Raw genomic sequence first — 14503 nt, forward strand, 5'->3', positions numbered from 1 at the left:
TTGCATGGAGCTAAATAAGTATTATTATGATAAATCACAAGGAATCAGCAAAGGTGCTCATTCCCGTTTGTATATTTTAAGCGAATAAAAATGCACAAAACAGGATTTGAAATAATTGAATAGTCATATGAAAAACAGAATTATGATTTTGTGTGACCTTGAAAACTTAATAGATATTTTTCAGCTCGAGCACGCCGGTTATAAACATAAACACATTTTCTAAAATTTATGATCCTACACCTCCCGCTCCACTGCATCTAACACACGGCATCATTCTAAACCAAAACAACTTCAGTAAATCAACTAATTGATAACGGACAGTTGAATCCTATTCACGGTTTGGTACCACTCCCTCAAGATGATCCCAAATGAGAATCGAGAAGCTCGCCAGAACGAACTCATTGTTAATATGATGGAAATACGACAGACTTTATTGCCCTCCTGATTCGATAGCCCCAATTGCATTTCAAAGCTCAGCCATCACCTGTGTGGAATTATTTTGCACTCCTACCTGTCCTGGAACCTACCCCAAAACATTGAAGGTTATGGCAGAAGAGCTTCCTGGTGCTGTTAACTTGTCATAAACGAGATAACTTATTGTTATGGTCCGGGAATCCGCACTTTATGTTGGTCGATTAGAACGGGAAAAATACCTCGGCTAGAAGTGTTTAGAATATGAGCTCGAACTCAGGTGGGGTGCTTTCTTCCAACTGATAGTGATCCTTAGAGAGCTACCGTCTCCTGCTGGCTCGTATTGCGAAAAGTTAAATAAATACACATAACTTTTTTTCCAATCCAGCACTATCAGTTGTATAAAAACAATGTCCAATGGATTGGCCAGGTTCAGTCTACATTCGACCGTTTAAACTGGAACTTGATTGATCTCATCAGTACTGTGTGCTGAATTCTGGTGCAACTCCCTGGGAGTTCGCGAAAGAGTGTGTGTAGCCAATCTTAAAGTGTTTGCTCTGTTGTTGCTATCTGTTCAGGATGTTCAGGAAGAATATTGCTGAATTTTGCCTAAGTTCACAATTTGTTGGTTGTGTCGATTGAAGTGCAGACTCGTAGTAAAACTACTGTGAAATGCGACAAAGATCACGTTTGCGGAACCGATTTCCGTAATCCGGAGAACAAAGATCGACCGATGAGGCGGCGAGTGATAATCAATATTAGAACTTTATTTACCACAGTGATTAGAGTTATCGGAAGATGTACCGAGGCTAGAGAGATAGCTCTAGTGACATTTGAAGGTCGTCATTTGGCATCGCATGAGCAGTATCTGTCACGTTTTTAGGATGAACAAATTGGAATGTGACAATCTTATTACACGGAGAATTTCTTGTGAGAAATTTAATCTTGTTTAATCTAGTGAGCAAATTTCACTTCTAAAGTTTCTAAACATCTTAGCAGAGATACGAATCAGTATAAAGTGACGAAGAAAATAGTGAATTTTTGGGTTTTATCGTGTATTTCTGAGAAATTTCTTCTTACTAACAAAAGAAAAAGGATATTAGTTGAGACTTTCTGCACATGACGACGCATTGCTTTATTTATTGAAGAGTCAGGAATGTTGATCTCACTATATTCAAATTCATTTTTACTTTGAAAGTTATCTGTAATGCTTCTACGATTAGAGCTATTTTTTTCCAGAAAACAGTGATTACATCTGTTTATAATCATTCGGAAGATGATGAGGATGTTATGTAGCGCATGGAGTGTAGATGTGTTACGCTTCAGCGTTTAACATGTTGAGCGTTTCAAATTTCGTCCCAAACCTATGTATGTAAAAGACGATTACTTAATGTATTCATTACAACAAAAATGAATAGAAAGTACACAATTACCCAGACTTGTTAAGGACTTTTGTGTGTTAGTGTGCCAAAGTTTGTAAATACCAGCAGTTGCCACGATGAGAGTGATTGATAACACAAAATGTTACACAGTGTTGTGGAGCAAATTTTCTAGAAGAGATTTAAAAAACGACTGACCCATGAACAGTCCTAATCGGATGACACGTATGAGATTGACCTTGAACAATTCTACTAAGTTCAGTGCTAATTTGGGGCGTTCAGTTTGTTTTTAAGTGGGTCAAGTTCATTCAGACATTATCGCTTATAATTTCGAGAGTAATTTTTGACGGTTGTTATCACCGTTACAACCGAAATTCCGAGAAGGAAAATCCATGCGGGTTTATGTTATTTTCGATCGGATCTGAAGTTCGAACGAATGAATTCAGGGTAAAATTATAACAAATTTAGCACAAAGGCAAAAAATCAGAATAATACTTCAAGAAAGATTACTTCATCATATATGGTCGAATGCCCATGAAAATAATTGATACAGGTTAACATTTCAGATTCAGATTCGAAAATCGGTTGAAACTCAGGCCTCTAGTTCAAATTTAGATCCAGATTTCAGTTTTTGATTTCAATTTCTGATTTCAGATTCAGATTTCAGATTTAGATTTCCGATTCAGATTTCAGATTCAGATTTCAGATTCAGGTTTCAGATTCAGATTTCAGATTCAGATTTCAGATTCAGATTTCAGATTCAGATTCAGATTTCAGATTCAGATTTCAGATTCAGATTTCAGATATAAGATTTCAGATTCAGATTTTAGATTCAGGTTTCAGATTCAGATTTCAGATTCAGATTTCAGATTGAGGTTTCAGATTCAGATTTCAGATTCAGATTTCAGATTCAGATTCAGATTCAGATTTCAGATTCAGATTTCAGATTCAGATTTCAGATTCAGATTTCAGATTCAGATTTCAGATTCAGATTTCAGATTCAGATTTCAGATTCAGATTTCAGATTCAGATTTCAGATTCAGATTTCAGATTCAGATTTCAGATTCAGATTTCAGATTTCAGATTCAGATTCAGATTTCAGATTCAGATTTCAGATTTCAGATTCAGATTCCAAGATTCAGATTTGAGATTCAGATTTCAGATTCAGATTTCAGATTCAGATTTTAGACTCAGATTTCAGATTCAGGTTTCAGATTCAGATTTCAGATTCAGATTTCAGATTCAGATTTCAGATTCAGATTTCAGATTCCGATTTCAGATTCAGATTTCAGATTCAGATTTCAGATTCAGATTTCAGATTCAGATTTCAGATTCAGATTTCAGATTCAGTTTTCAGATTCAGATTTCAGATTCAGATTTCAGATTCAGATTTCAGATTCAGATTTCAGATTCAGATTTCAGATTCAGATTTCAGATTCAGATTTCAGATTCAGATTTTAGATTCAAATTTCCGATTCAGATCTCCGATTTAGATTTCAGATTGCAGATTCAGATTTCAGATTCAGATTTCAGATTCAGATTTCAGATTCAGATTTCAGATTCAGATTTCAGATTCAGATTTCAGATTCAGATTTCAGATTCAGATTTCAGATTCAGATTTCAGATTCAGATTTCAGATTCAGATTTCAGATTCAGATTTCAGATTCAGATTTCAGATTCAGATTTCAGATTCAGATTTCAGATTCAGATTTCAGATTCAGATTTCAGATTCAGATTTCAGATTCAGATTTCAGATTCAGATTCAGATTTCAGATTCAGATTTCAGATTCAGATTTCAGATTCAGATTTCAGATTCAGATTTAGATTCAGATTTCAGATTCAGATTTCAAATTTTGATTTCGGATTCAGATTTCAGGTTTTAGATTTAGATATCTGAAGCTTCAATTCGATCTTATGATCAATTTGGACTGATTTTATAATTTGTCCTTTTTTTTGTTGAAAAATATGAGTCCCAATTGCCTTTCGTGCAAAATGTTGTTATTCAGTTATTAAATTAGAAAGAGCGTGAAGTTCTCGTTTGGTTCCAAATTTCAAAGCAAGTTAAATGGTTATTAAAATGCTTCGAAAAGCTTGTTAAAGTTTGCCATTATCTTGTCATTTGAAAGAAAGCAAAATGTTTTGATTTGTCCCAGCATTCAATCAGTCGACAATAAAATCAAAACAGACTACAAATACATGTACCATTTGACAGGAAGCGCGCCTCCACAAGCCGTGGTAAGGGGGGATGATTCCAAAAACAATTCAAACGCTGGATTTTTTTCGCGCAGCAGCAGTCACAGTAGTTGTCCTGTTGCTTTACGCCTTCAATCAAACAACAGATTGAATGAGAGATGATTATGTGTCCAACTGTTGTCCGTTTGCAATTGTCCTTCCACTTCGCGACAGGATCGTCTGTTTCAATGCGTATCTAGGAGCGCCTGTCTCTCCCGTTTTTTTTCGTCGGTTTTTATTTCGGCTGGAATTTTATTTCGGCTCTAGGCCAAGTACGAACTGCCGGTTGCGATTTGTCGTCGGTCTAGCAACAAGTGAAAGTGCGGTTTGAAATTGAATTTAAGTATTTTAAGTAAACGATTCCCTTCATTGGTAGCTTTATTTTTGTAAATTTTACTGATACAATCGTTTCTAAAATCACGACAAAAGTGGAAAATTTTCGCGAAATTGTTCTTCGCCAAAGGTTGGCACGCTCGTCCACATATGGCAACGGTTGGAATGGTGCGTGTTCAGTTGGAAAAATGTTGTGATTATTTTTTAAAATTTTGTGACTACAATGGTGCAACAATTGTTGATGTTTCGAAAAACTTTGAATTCAAACCAAAGTCTTATTGAACAGAAGATATTCGCCTAACGTATGGCAACAGGATAGTGGAAAGTTTTCCGATATATTTTTTGCATTTTTTGCACTCATCTACATTAACAGCGAAAAGATACGTAAGAAAAAAAACGCGAAGCCAGTGTTGCTGGAACTGGAAGGAGTAAAGCGTGGTGTGATTATGTTTGGTGGCATTGTGAGACTTTTTGCATCCACGGATGGGTCCGGTAAGGGCGAAGAATGAGAAGTGTGTTCTCATTTTGCCGGACATTCGTTTGCCACTTTAAGTCTCTTGATCTTGATATCGCACTCATCAACGGTAGACATGTGGATTGAGATTCCCGAGCGCTATGAGGTACTGATGATAGATGGATTGAAATTGTTTTCGAGGGAGGGCTAAAATATTTCACAAGATTTGGAGGAAAAGTTGAAAAAATGTTATGACTAAAAAAGTGCCTATTAATGGTGGCTCCAGAGAGTGCATCAAATTAAATACATTTTTGTTGTTGTTATTATTTGACCCAAATCATGATTCTATAGCAATTAAAAAGTTCAAGTTGTGGCGCCAGAGAGCATCTTTGGAAATTTTAGAATTATGCGCTTGAATGCTAGTACAATTGGTGGCCCCAGAGAGTAAACTTGATAATATAGATGATTCATTGCTTCAAAATAGTTTTCCTGATATTTTAAGCATTTAAAATTATGGCTCCAGAGAGTTACGATAGAAATTATAGAAAATTAAGTGATCGATGATAATGTGTGAAGAGCTCTTATTTCAAATTTAATTGAACAAATGAACGTCTCACAAAACAACTATTTGCTCACACAAACCAGAGTATGTCACAATCTTCTGAATGACATTCAAAACGGGCAATCAATCGATAATCGAATCTTTTTTAATCAGCACTCTTATCTTTATATCCGTGCGTTCGTTGGGCTTGCTATGCCTACACACATCCTCCGGCAGACATGCTGAAATTTCCCTTCGACGAATGACGACACTCATCTCAAGACGTAGGCATCGATATGTTTTTAGTTTCACTTCTCCGGTCTTCGATTTCGGCGACAGTGTTTGATCAGTTCGGAGTTTGATCCATTTCAGGGCACATGGTGATCCTATCCCTTATCCATATCGCGTCTAAGATAGTAATACTGTTTGAAATGCACAATACTGTATTGTTGCTATTTGTCAGTACATTTCCGGTTGATTGGAACGAGATTGATGTTTTTAGTCCAACTGCCAATGCCAGCTGTTGAGCTTGTTTAAACTCTACACTCTGGCCGTTGGCACAATAAACTTGGAACTTAGGCAAAACCACAATACAACGACTGACCGATCAGAAGCAACCGCAACTAAATCAGCAACGATTTCTAATCAGCAAATTTTCTCCGAAATAGGTTGTGAAATAACTTTTCTCCTCAAGCAAATCAAACGCTCCATTGTCAAAATGGTGAAGCTGTTGATGCGGGCGGATACCCACGTATCCTTCACGGTTCCCGCGGAGGATCCGGTGGCAAAGTGCACATTTTCTCAGGTTTATTGTTTTTCTCTCTTATAATTTAACCATGCTTAGTTAAACTCAACTATTATTCTCACAACTGCTTTTTCTACATTCGTTTTTCCAATTCAGGTCCTGGCAGCGTTATCGGTTTCGTTGGGCTCCATGGTTGTAGGATTTTCATCGGCTTACACATCACCGGCACTGGTTTCGATGATGAATCAAAACATCACATCGTTCGAGGTTACAGAACAATCGGTGAGTTACTTCAAATTTTGAGTTTTTTGAAAAAAACATCCTTGAGTGAACGAGCTCCATTTGAGGGTTCACAAAATGAAAAAAAAAACCCGAAAATTTGACTTTGCAAAAACGATTTAAATTCTTAAAAAAAATTTAAGCTTAGAATTTTGTTTTATTGTCAATGTTAATATGACACATTTAATATGAAATTTGAAACTTTCGTGAATCGTGAAACGTGAATCTAAATCTGAATTTCAAACCTGAATCTGAAATTTGAAATCCGAAATCTAAATCTGAAATCTAAATCTCAAATCTGAATCTGAATCTGAAATCTGAAATCTGAATGTGAAATCTGAATCTGAAATCTGAATCTGAAATCTGAATGTGAAATCTGAATCTGAAATCTGAATCTGAAATCTGAATCTGAAATCTGAATGTGAAATCTGAATCTGAAATCTGAATCTGAAATCTGAATCTGAATCTGAAATCTGAATCTGAAATCTGAATCTGAAATCTGAATCTGAAATCTGAATCTGAAATCTGAATCTGAAATCTGAATCTGAAATCTGAATCTGAAATCTGAATCTGAAATCTGAATCTGAAATCTGAATCTGAAATCTGAATCTGAAATCTGAATCTGAAATCTGAATCTGAAATCTGAATCTGAAATCTGAATCTGAAATCTGAATCTGAAATCTGAATCTGAAATCTGAATCTGAAATCTGAATCTGAAATCTGAATCTGAAATCTGAATCTGAAATCTGAATCTGAAATCTGAATCTGAAATCTGAATCTGAAATCTGAATCTGAAGCAGAATATGCAATCAGGAAAACTGAATCTTTTTTCGCATGCGAATTATGAATCCGAATCGATTAATTTCAATAATATTGCTGCTACTTCAAAGCACGAGATCGAATCAAAACCTGATTCAAGTAACATTGAAATTCGGCATCCAGAGTCAAGTTCAATTCGAAAAGTTGCCTTATCGAGTACCCCGGCAAGGTCACAAGGAAGAATGCTCGACTTCGTAAATCTCGAGAAAGACAAAAAAATCAGAGTCAGAGTCATTGTGTTACCACCATTATTGATTGTAGTGCGTCACAGCATCACAAAACAACGCGAAATGTCGCTGACCAAAATACGCACCGATTGATTGCGTGTATCCGGATTTGATACACACGTTTGTTATTTTGCGATGCGGCTATAAATAGCCACGACAACTTTTCAGCGAAAACGCCAACACGAGAGACTAATCTTAAGGATATTTTTTTGTTTGTTTTTTTTTTCCTTCTGTAACAATGTGACCACTACTGCTTTGTCTAGTTTTTGCGACTGGTGTACAAGTAAGTTGCTAATCGATGTCTGTGCTTTTGTTTTTCTTCTATTTTCATCAAGGGTTCATGGGTTGGCGGAATTATGCCCCTCGCCGGTCTTGCCGGTGGTATTATTGGTGGACCGCTGATCGAATACCTCGGTAGAAAAAATACAATTCTTGCCACGGCTACACCGTTCATCGTGTCGTGGCTTCTGATCGCAAACGCCTCTCACGTGGCCATGGTTTTAGTTGGTAAGATTAATTATGAACCTTCTATCACCATATAAAAAACTGACTGTTTTCTTTTTTTTAAATTTATTCCCACAGGTCGTGCCTTGTCAGGATTTTCAGTTGGTGTCGCTTCGTTGTCTTTGCCAGTATATCTCGGAGAAACCGTACAGCCAGAAGTCCGAGGAACGTTAGGATTGCTCCCGACTGCGTTTGGTAACATCGGTATTTTGTTATGTTTCGTAGCCGGGAAGTACATGGACTGGTCTCAGCTGGCATTCCTCGGATCGGCTTTGCCAATTCCGTTCCTGTTGCTGATGTTCCTCATTCCGGAAACGCCCAGATGGTATGTTTCACGGGGTAGAGATGATCGTGCCAGGAAAGCTCTGCAGTGGCTTCGAGGCAAGAAAGCGGACGTTGATCCCGAGCTGAAGGGTATCATCAAATCTCACCAAGACGCCGAACGACATGCTTCTAAGAGCGCCATGTTGGATCTTCTGAAGAAATCGAACCTTAAGCCATTGATGATTTCGCTCGGATTGATGTTCTTCCAACAGTTGTCAGGTATCAACGCTGTTATCTTCTACACGGTGCAGATCTTCCGTGATGCCGGATCCACAATCGATGAGAATTTGTGTACCATCATTGTCGGTGTGGTGAACTTTATTGCCACCTTCATTGCAACGATGCTGATTGATAGACTGGGTCGCAAAATGTTGCTGTACATCTCAGACGTAGCTATGATAATCACCCTTATGACGCTTGGTGGCTTCTTCTACGTGAAAGCGAATGGGCATGATGTGTCCCATGTCGGTTGGCTGCCACTGGCTTCGTTTGTCATCTTCGTGCTAGGTTTCTCACTAGGGTTCGGTCCTATTCCTTGGCTGATGATGGGTGAGATCTTGCCCGGAAAAATCCGAGGTTCAGCTGCTTCCGTTGCGACTGCATTCAACTGGTCCTGCACGTTTGTCGTCACAAAAACTTTCCAAGATATCATCAGTAAGTACTGACATCTGACTATGAACATTTGTGGCAATCCATAATTATTATACCGAAACTGATCTCATCTCTTATCAACACGTATCTGCAGGTTCCATCGGATCAGCCGGTGCCTTCTGGATGTTCGGATCGGTGTGCGTGGTCGGTTTGGTGTTTGTGATAGCATACGTTCCGGAAACGCAGGGTAAATCCCTGGAGGACATTGAGCGCAAGATGATGGGTCGCGTGAGAAGGATGAGCTCGGTGGCCAACATCAAACCGCTGTCGTTCAACATGTAAAAGCAGTGCAAGGAGGTCGTCAAGGCCATCGTGCCGCAACCATCGGATTGTTAACAGCTTTGAAAAAAGCAAATACTTTCATCAGGAACGTACAAACCTCCTCCGTGAACCTCAACAGATGTTTCCAGCTAAAAGTAGAAACTCTGTTCAACAGTTGTTCGGGAAACAAAACTTAGGAACAAAAACGAGGACTGTACTCGAAAGAATGCAACACTTTCTTGTTGTTGTGAAAAACTTTTGACTGCGTTAATGAGATATTATGGAATTTTCCTTAAAACTAGCAAGTGCAGCATTTGCTGAAAATTTATCGAGTGATCATAGAGATAACTTTTTAACGACCGATGAGGAATAAGCCCCTAGAAACAGCTGCTGCACTTCCGCAGCTTTAAAAAAATTGATAATTTGTTTAAGTCGAATCTCACATGCGATCAAAAGATTTCTCAAAGAATACATCGAATACAGCACTTTTTTGAGTACAGTTCTTCCAATAGGAAAAAGGTTCGAGAATTGATTCGAACTTTTGTTCCGAATTCAGGACTATACTAAAGAATGTTCTGATTTGCTACCAGAAGATAGTAGGTGCCAATAGCTATGAGATTTAATGTGATATGAATTTAGAAAAACATACAAAAATGAGAAATGTCCTCCTAGAGGGTAGGTTTGTTATACAGAATCTTTTACTGCAAGAATCGAAACAGTTTGCCTCAATAGCATACACTGTTACTATTTAGAGTAGTTTCAAACTGCTGGCCATCGTTCGGCAATTCAAACCCAAAAATCGTTGCAGGAATAAAGCTAACAGCAACAAAAAAGTCATTTTACTTCTTGTGCCTACTGATGTTACTGATAAGACACGATAAGAGCCCTACGTTTGCCAGCAACTCCTCTAACAGGCAGCTAACTAACCGGACGCTAGTGAAATCAATGTAAATATATTATATTCTTAGGCTTTGTTAAGCGACGCCAACGCAGTTAATAAGTTCCTTCCGTCTGTACAGAAAACAGAAAACAGTAAACCAATTATGATCATGCTGGATATACATAGATTTCGTAGTGTAGGAAAATGCCGAACAATCAGGGCAAGGACATTTGTACTTTCAACTTCGAATCGTATCGGCCAAAATGCTAGACATGACAGATTGAAATAGAGGTGAACCGATTGAAAATGCCAAAAATTAGTTATTAACGATTAAAGTTTAGAAAAGTGTATTTTATTAAATTAACAATAGGTGACAAATAATAAAAAGGGACACTCACAAAAAAAATGAAAGACGATTATTATGATTCTAATTTTTTCCTCAAATAAGATGTTAATTGTGCTAACCTCACAGTTTGAAATGTAATGAGATTTGATAGCAAGGTTAAATTTTATTTCATATACAGATTCGCTATCTGTTATATTTTATAAAAATATGAATTTCAGCAATTTACAATGTAGTTTAATTAATCAGCAGCCAGCAGGAATCTAGCGATTTGTGTCGGACATTAGCATATAAATAAATGTAATCAATATTCAATGTGCGATCATATTAAAAATAAACTATAATTTATATAAGTAGTAACTAGTTTTCACTCTATGGTACGATAAATGTAGATGGGTCATTCCATACCAAGTGACCATGAAAATGCAACGACCCTCTTCGATTTCGCTCAAAATCATTAGGGTGACTTATTATAACGTTAATAAGAAAAATCCAAAGTTTTGGGGGAATCGGACCACCCTCTCCCGAATGGCAGCCCCCCCTTTTTTGTAAATTGGGCAATTTTTGCCAAATAGACTGTTTTTGTTTTTTTAACACCCCTATAAAGAATATATTATAAGCTATCAAATGAGCTGATAGAAAATTCCCGGCAGTGTTGCCAAACTAGATAATTTTGCATTTTATAACTTAAATTGCGATTATCTCAAAATGCCCCCACTTTTTTTTGTTTTGATGGCGCCAATGTATTCAGCGTGAAATTTTACATAAGAATCACTCATTCACTCAAAACAAATGAGCCGTTTCGGAGATCAAGTTTTTAAGATGGGAAAGTTCGTGAAATTTCATCGTTACTCCAATACATCTTATAAATACGTCGTCTTCGAAAAAAAGGCTAGCATCAAAGATCTCCAAGTATCAAGATAGTCGGGCTGTTGTTTTTTCGAACAAATCCCGAACATCACGGAAGAAGTGCGAATATTGCCCGGACTTATTCACATTTTAAGCATTCGTTAAACAATGTTAAGACTGTATTTGGCAGCAGACATGTTAAAATCGTGAGTTTAAATACTCGCACTTTGCCATATTTGCAGATCGATTCTATTCCGTTAAACTCGAACTGCAATGATGCAATGATGCTAGGTTCAACAAGCAGGTTCAACAAGCATCAGTAGGTAAGTGATGGACGTACACGGAGAAAAAAGGCGACTAGCGTAGTTGATTTTTTTGCATCCAACTATAAATATAATAGACTTTACTACAAACTGATGATTGACCTTACGCAATCAACTATGAATATAACAGATTCAACTATAATGATATAATTGATTCAATTGTGAATATGATACATTCAACTAAAAATGATTTATGCATTCAACTATTAATATCATAGATTCAACTATACATTTCTGTTGACATCTCACATTCAACTATAAATATGATAGATTCAATTGTAATGGTATAATTGAGTCAACTGTAAATATGATAGATTCAACTACAAATGTATGATTGATGTTAGGCATTTAACTATAAATATAGTAAAACTAACTATACTTTTATGATTGATTGTGTGATGCTTGAATAATTACTACACATTAAAACACTAAAACATTAAAACTCAGAGACCTCCTAGATAGGTACTCTAAAATTATTGACATAATTGTGGTGGGTGAAACATGGGTAAAATCAGGCGACACACAGTTATTCACAATAAATGGATTCGATGCAATATTCTCTTGTCGCGAGACATCGCATGGGGGATTGGCCGTATACACACGTAGCGATTTAAACGCTGACACCTGTATTTCGGTTCGCCAATTTCGTAGAGAAGCTGGAAAGTAAGCTGGCAAGTAATATTAAATGTCTTGACTCGATTCTACTGGAAGATACCAATGTGCCAGTCAACATGTCTAATAACACCGTCAGAGAGTACACGAGGATCCTGGAGTCACACAACATGTTTGTTGTTAATAATGCTGTAACCCGTCCGGCCAGTGGGAATATACTCGACCACGTTGCTTGCTCTCAGAGTATCATCGGCTCGACAATAAACGAAACCATTTGCCTGGATACAAGTGACCATAGTATGATCGTTACTACACTGTCAACCAGTTCCGATAAAAAGGCCCAATCCCTGAGCAAAAGCATCATCAACCACCAGCAGCTGAACACTGAATTTGCAGAAGCCTTGATGAACATCCCAGAAAATCTATCCGCAAATGAAAAAATTGTTTTTATAGTTGACAAATATAATGACACTCGAAATCGCGCCACAAAAACAGTAACAGTGAAAGCAAAAGTGAAGAGGAATTGCCCGTGGATGACCTTCGACGCTTGGAACCTAATATCAACTAAAGACAAGATCTGGAAGCACTGTAAACGGAATCCTGCGGACGAACAGTCTAAAACTGCCCTGAAACTTATCTCTAAAAGGTTGTCAAAACTTAAAAGCTACTGCAGACGGACCTACTACTTTCGACTTCTGCAAACGGCAACCCCGAAGCAATCCTGGAAATTCCTAAATGAAGCCCTGGGTCGTATCACCAAAGAACACAACCCCATCACCCTCAAGTTTGGCGATGAAGTACAAACCGATCCAGCCCAAGTATCGAACAGTATCAACGAGTACTTTTGCAACGTGGGGCCTCAATTGGCTTCAAATATCGTCAGCACCAGAGATATTCAACAGTTCAATGCTATTCGTTCGCATCCGCCCTCCCTGTTCTTGAGACCGGCATCTATTGCAGAGGTTCTGTTAGAGATCAGTAACCTTGACACCAACAAATCATCTGGTCCAGATAATATTTCCGTAGCTACAGTGAAAGCCCATCACTTGGCTTTTTCCAACATCTTGACAGACATCTTCAACGAAACTATCGAAACTGGTGTCTATCCTGATGCATTGAAACTAGCCCGCGTAACTCCTGTCTTCAAGTCAGGTGACAGATCAAATGTATCAAACTACCGTCCAATTTCAACGCTCTCTGTCTTGAATAAAGTTATTGAAAAACTACTCGTCACTCGAATGAATGAATATTTAACTAGATATGACCTCATAAGCCCACGCCAGTATGGTTTCAGAAAGGGATGCAGCACTCTAACTGCAACAACCGAACTTTTGGAGGACGTGTACGATGATCTAGATAACCGTAGATATGCTGGTGCCTTATTTTTGAACCTGAGGAAAGCGTTTGACACCATTGATCATGCTTTGCTGTTACAGAAATTTGAATGGTATGGATTACGTGGACAACCCCTTCGGCTTATCGAAAGCTACTTAACAGCTCGCCAACAATTTGTTTCCCTCAAAGGAGCTTCAAGTAGTAAAAGATTCATATCAACGGGAGTACCGCAGGGAAGCAACTTGGGCTCGCTGTTGTTCTTGATATTCATCAACGATCTCCCCCTGTTGAATCTGCACGGCAAAGTTCGACTCTTTGCCGACGACACATTGCTATCGTACAGCAATTCCAATCCTCTCCAGATAGTGGAATGGATTGGAAACGATCTGGAAATCCTTCAGCATTACTTCGACTGTAATCTTCTCTCGTTAAACTTGTTGAAAACTTCGTACATGCTGTTCAATTCTGGTCGTCGCTCCATACCTCAGCTGCCAATAATCCGTATAGGCAACACTCTAATTGAACGAGTGAATGAGTTTAAATATCTAGGACTACATTTCGATGATACCTTAAGCTGGGCAGCCCATATAGAGCATCTTAAACGAACACTCGCTCCGGTCGTTGGTGCCATATGGAAAATTTCTGCGTTCATTCCAACCCACTGGCTGAAAAATGTATATTTTGCGCTGTTTCACTCGAGACTGCAATATCTGGTGTCACTATGGGGTAAAGCCTGTAAAAGCCGCCTAAGGGAGTTACAGGCCATGCAGAATAGAGCGTTAAAGGCTGTCTTTAGATTGCCGTATTTGTACCCTTCCGAACTGTTATATAGTATGGACGATTCAGTACTTCCCATACGAGGTGCCCAGGAATTTCAAACTCTGGTATATACCCACAAACTCCTAACAAGCAGGGATTCTCATCACAACATGCACTTCGAAAGAATGACGTCTCACCGCTCGTCCAGAAATGCAAATCACCTTCGTCTGCTCAGGGTTAGA

At 38.1% G+C, this 14503-nt stretch overlaps 1 protein-coding gene across 1 annotated transcript; it reads left to right on the forward strand.

Moving 5' to 3' along the window:
- The first annotated feature begins 830 nt into the window (after positions 1-830).
- On the forward strand, positions 831-10739 carry LOC129758802 (facilitated trehalose transporter Tret1). Its single transcript, XM_055756430.1, has 6 exons — positions 831-940; positions 6019-6155; positions 6252-6377; positions 7756-7927; positions 8003-8902; positions 8994-10739. Exons 2-6 carry the CDS (start codon positions 6069-6071, stop codon positions 9179-9181), a joined length of 1473 nt encoding a protein of 490 aa, XP_055612405.1. The 5' UTR covers positions 831-940; positions 6019-6068; the 3' UTR covers positions 9182-10739.
- The last annotated feature ends 3764 nt before the right edge of the window (positions 10740-14503 follow it).

The sequence above is a fragment of the Uranotaenia lowii genome, chromosome 3 (genome assembly GCF_029784155.1).
Source record: "Uranotaenia lowii strain MFRU-FL chromosome 3, ASM2978415v1, whole genome shotgun sequence".
Taxonomy (NCBI): domain Eukaryota; kingdom Metazoa; phylum Arthropoda; class Insecta; order Diptera; family Culicidae; genus Uranotaenia; species Uranotaenia lowii.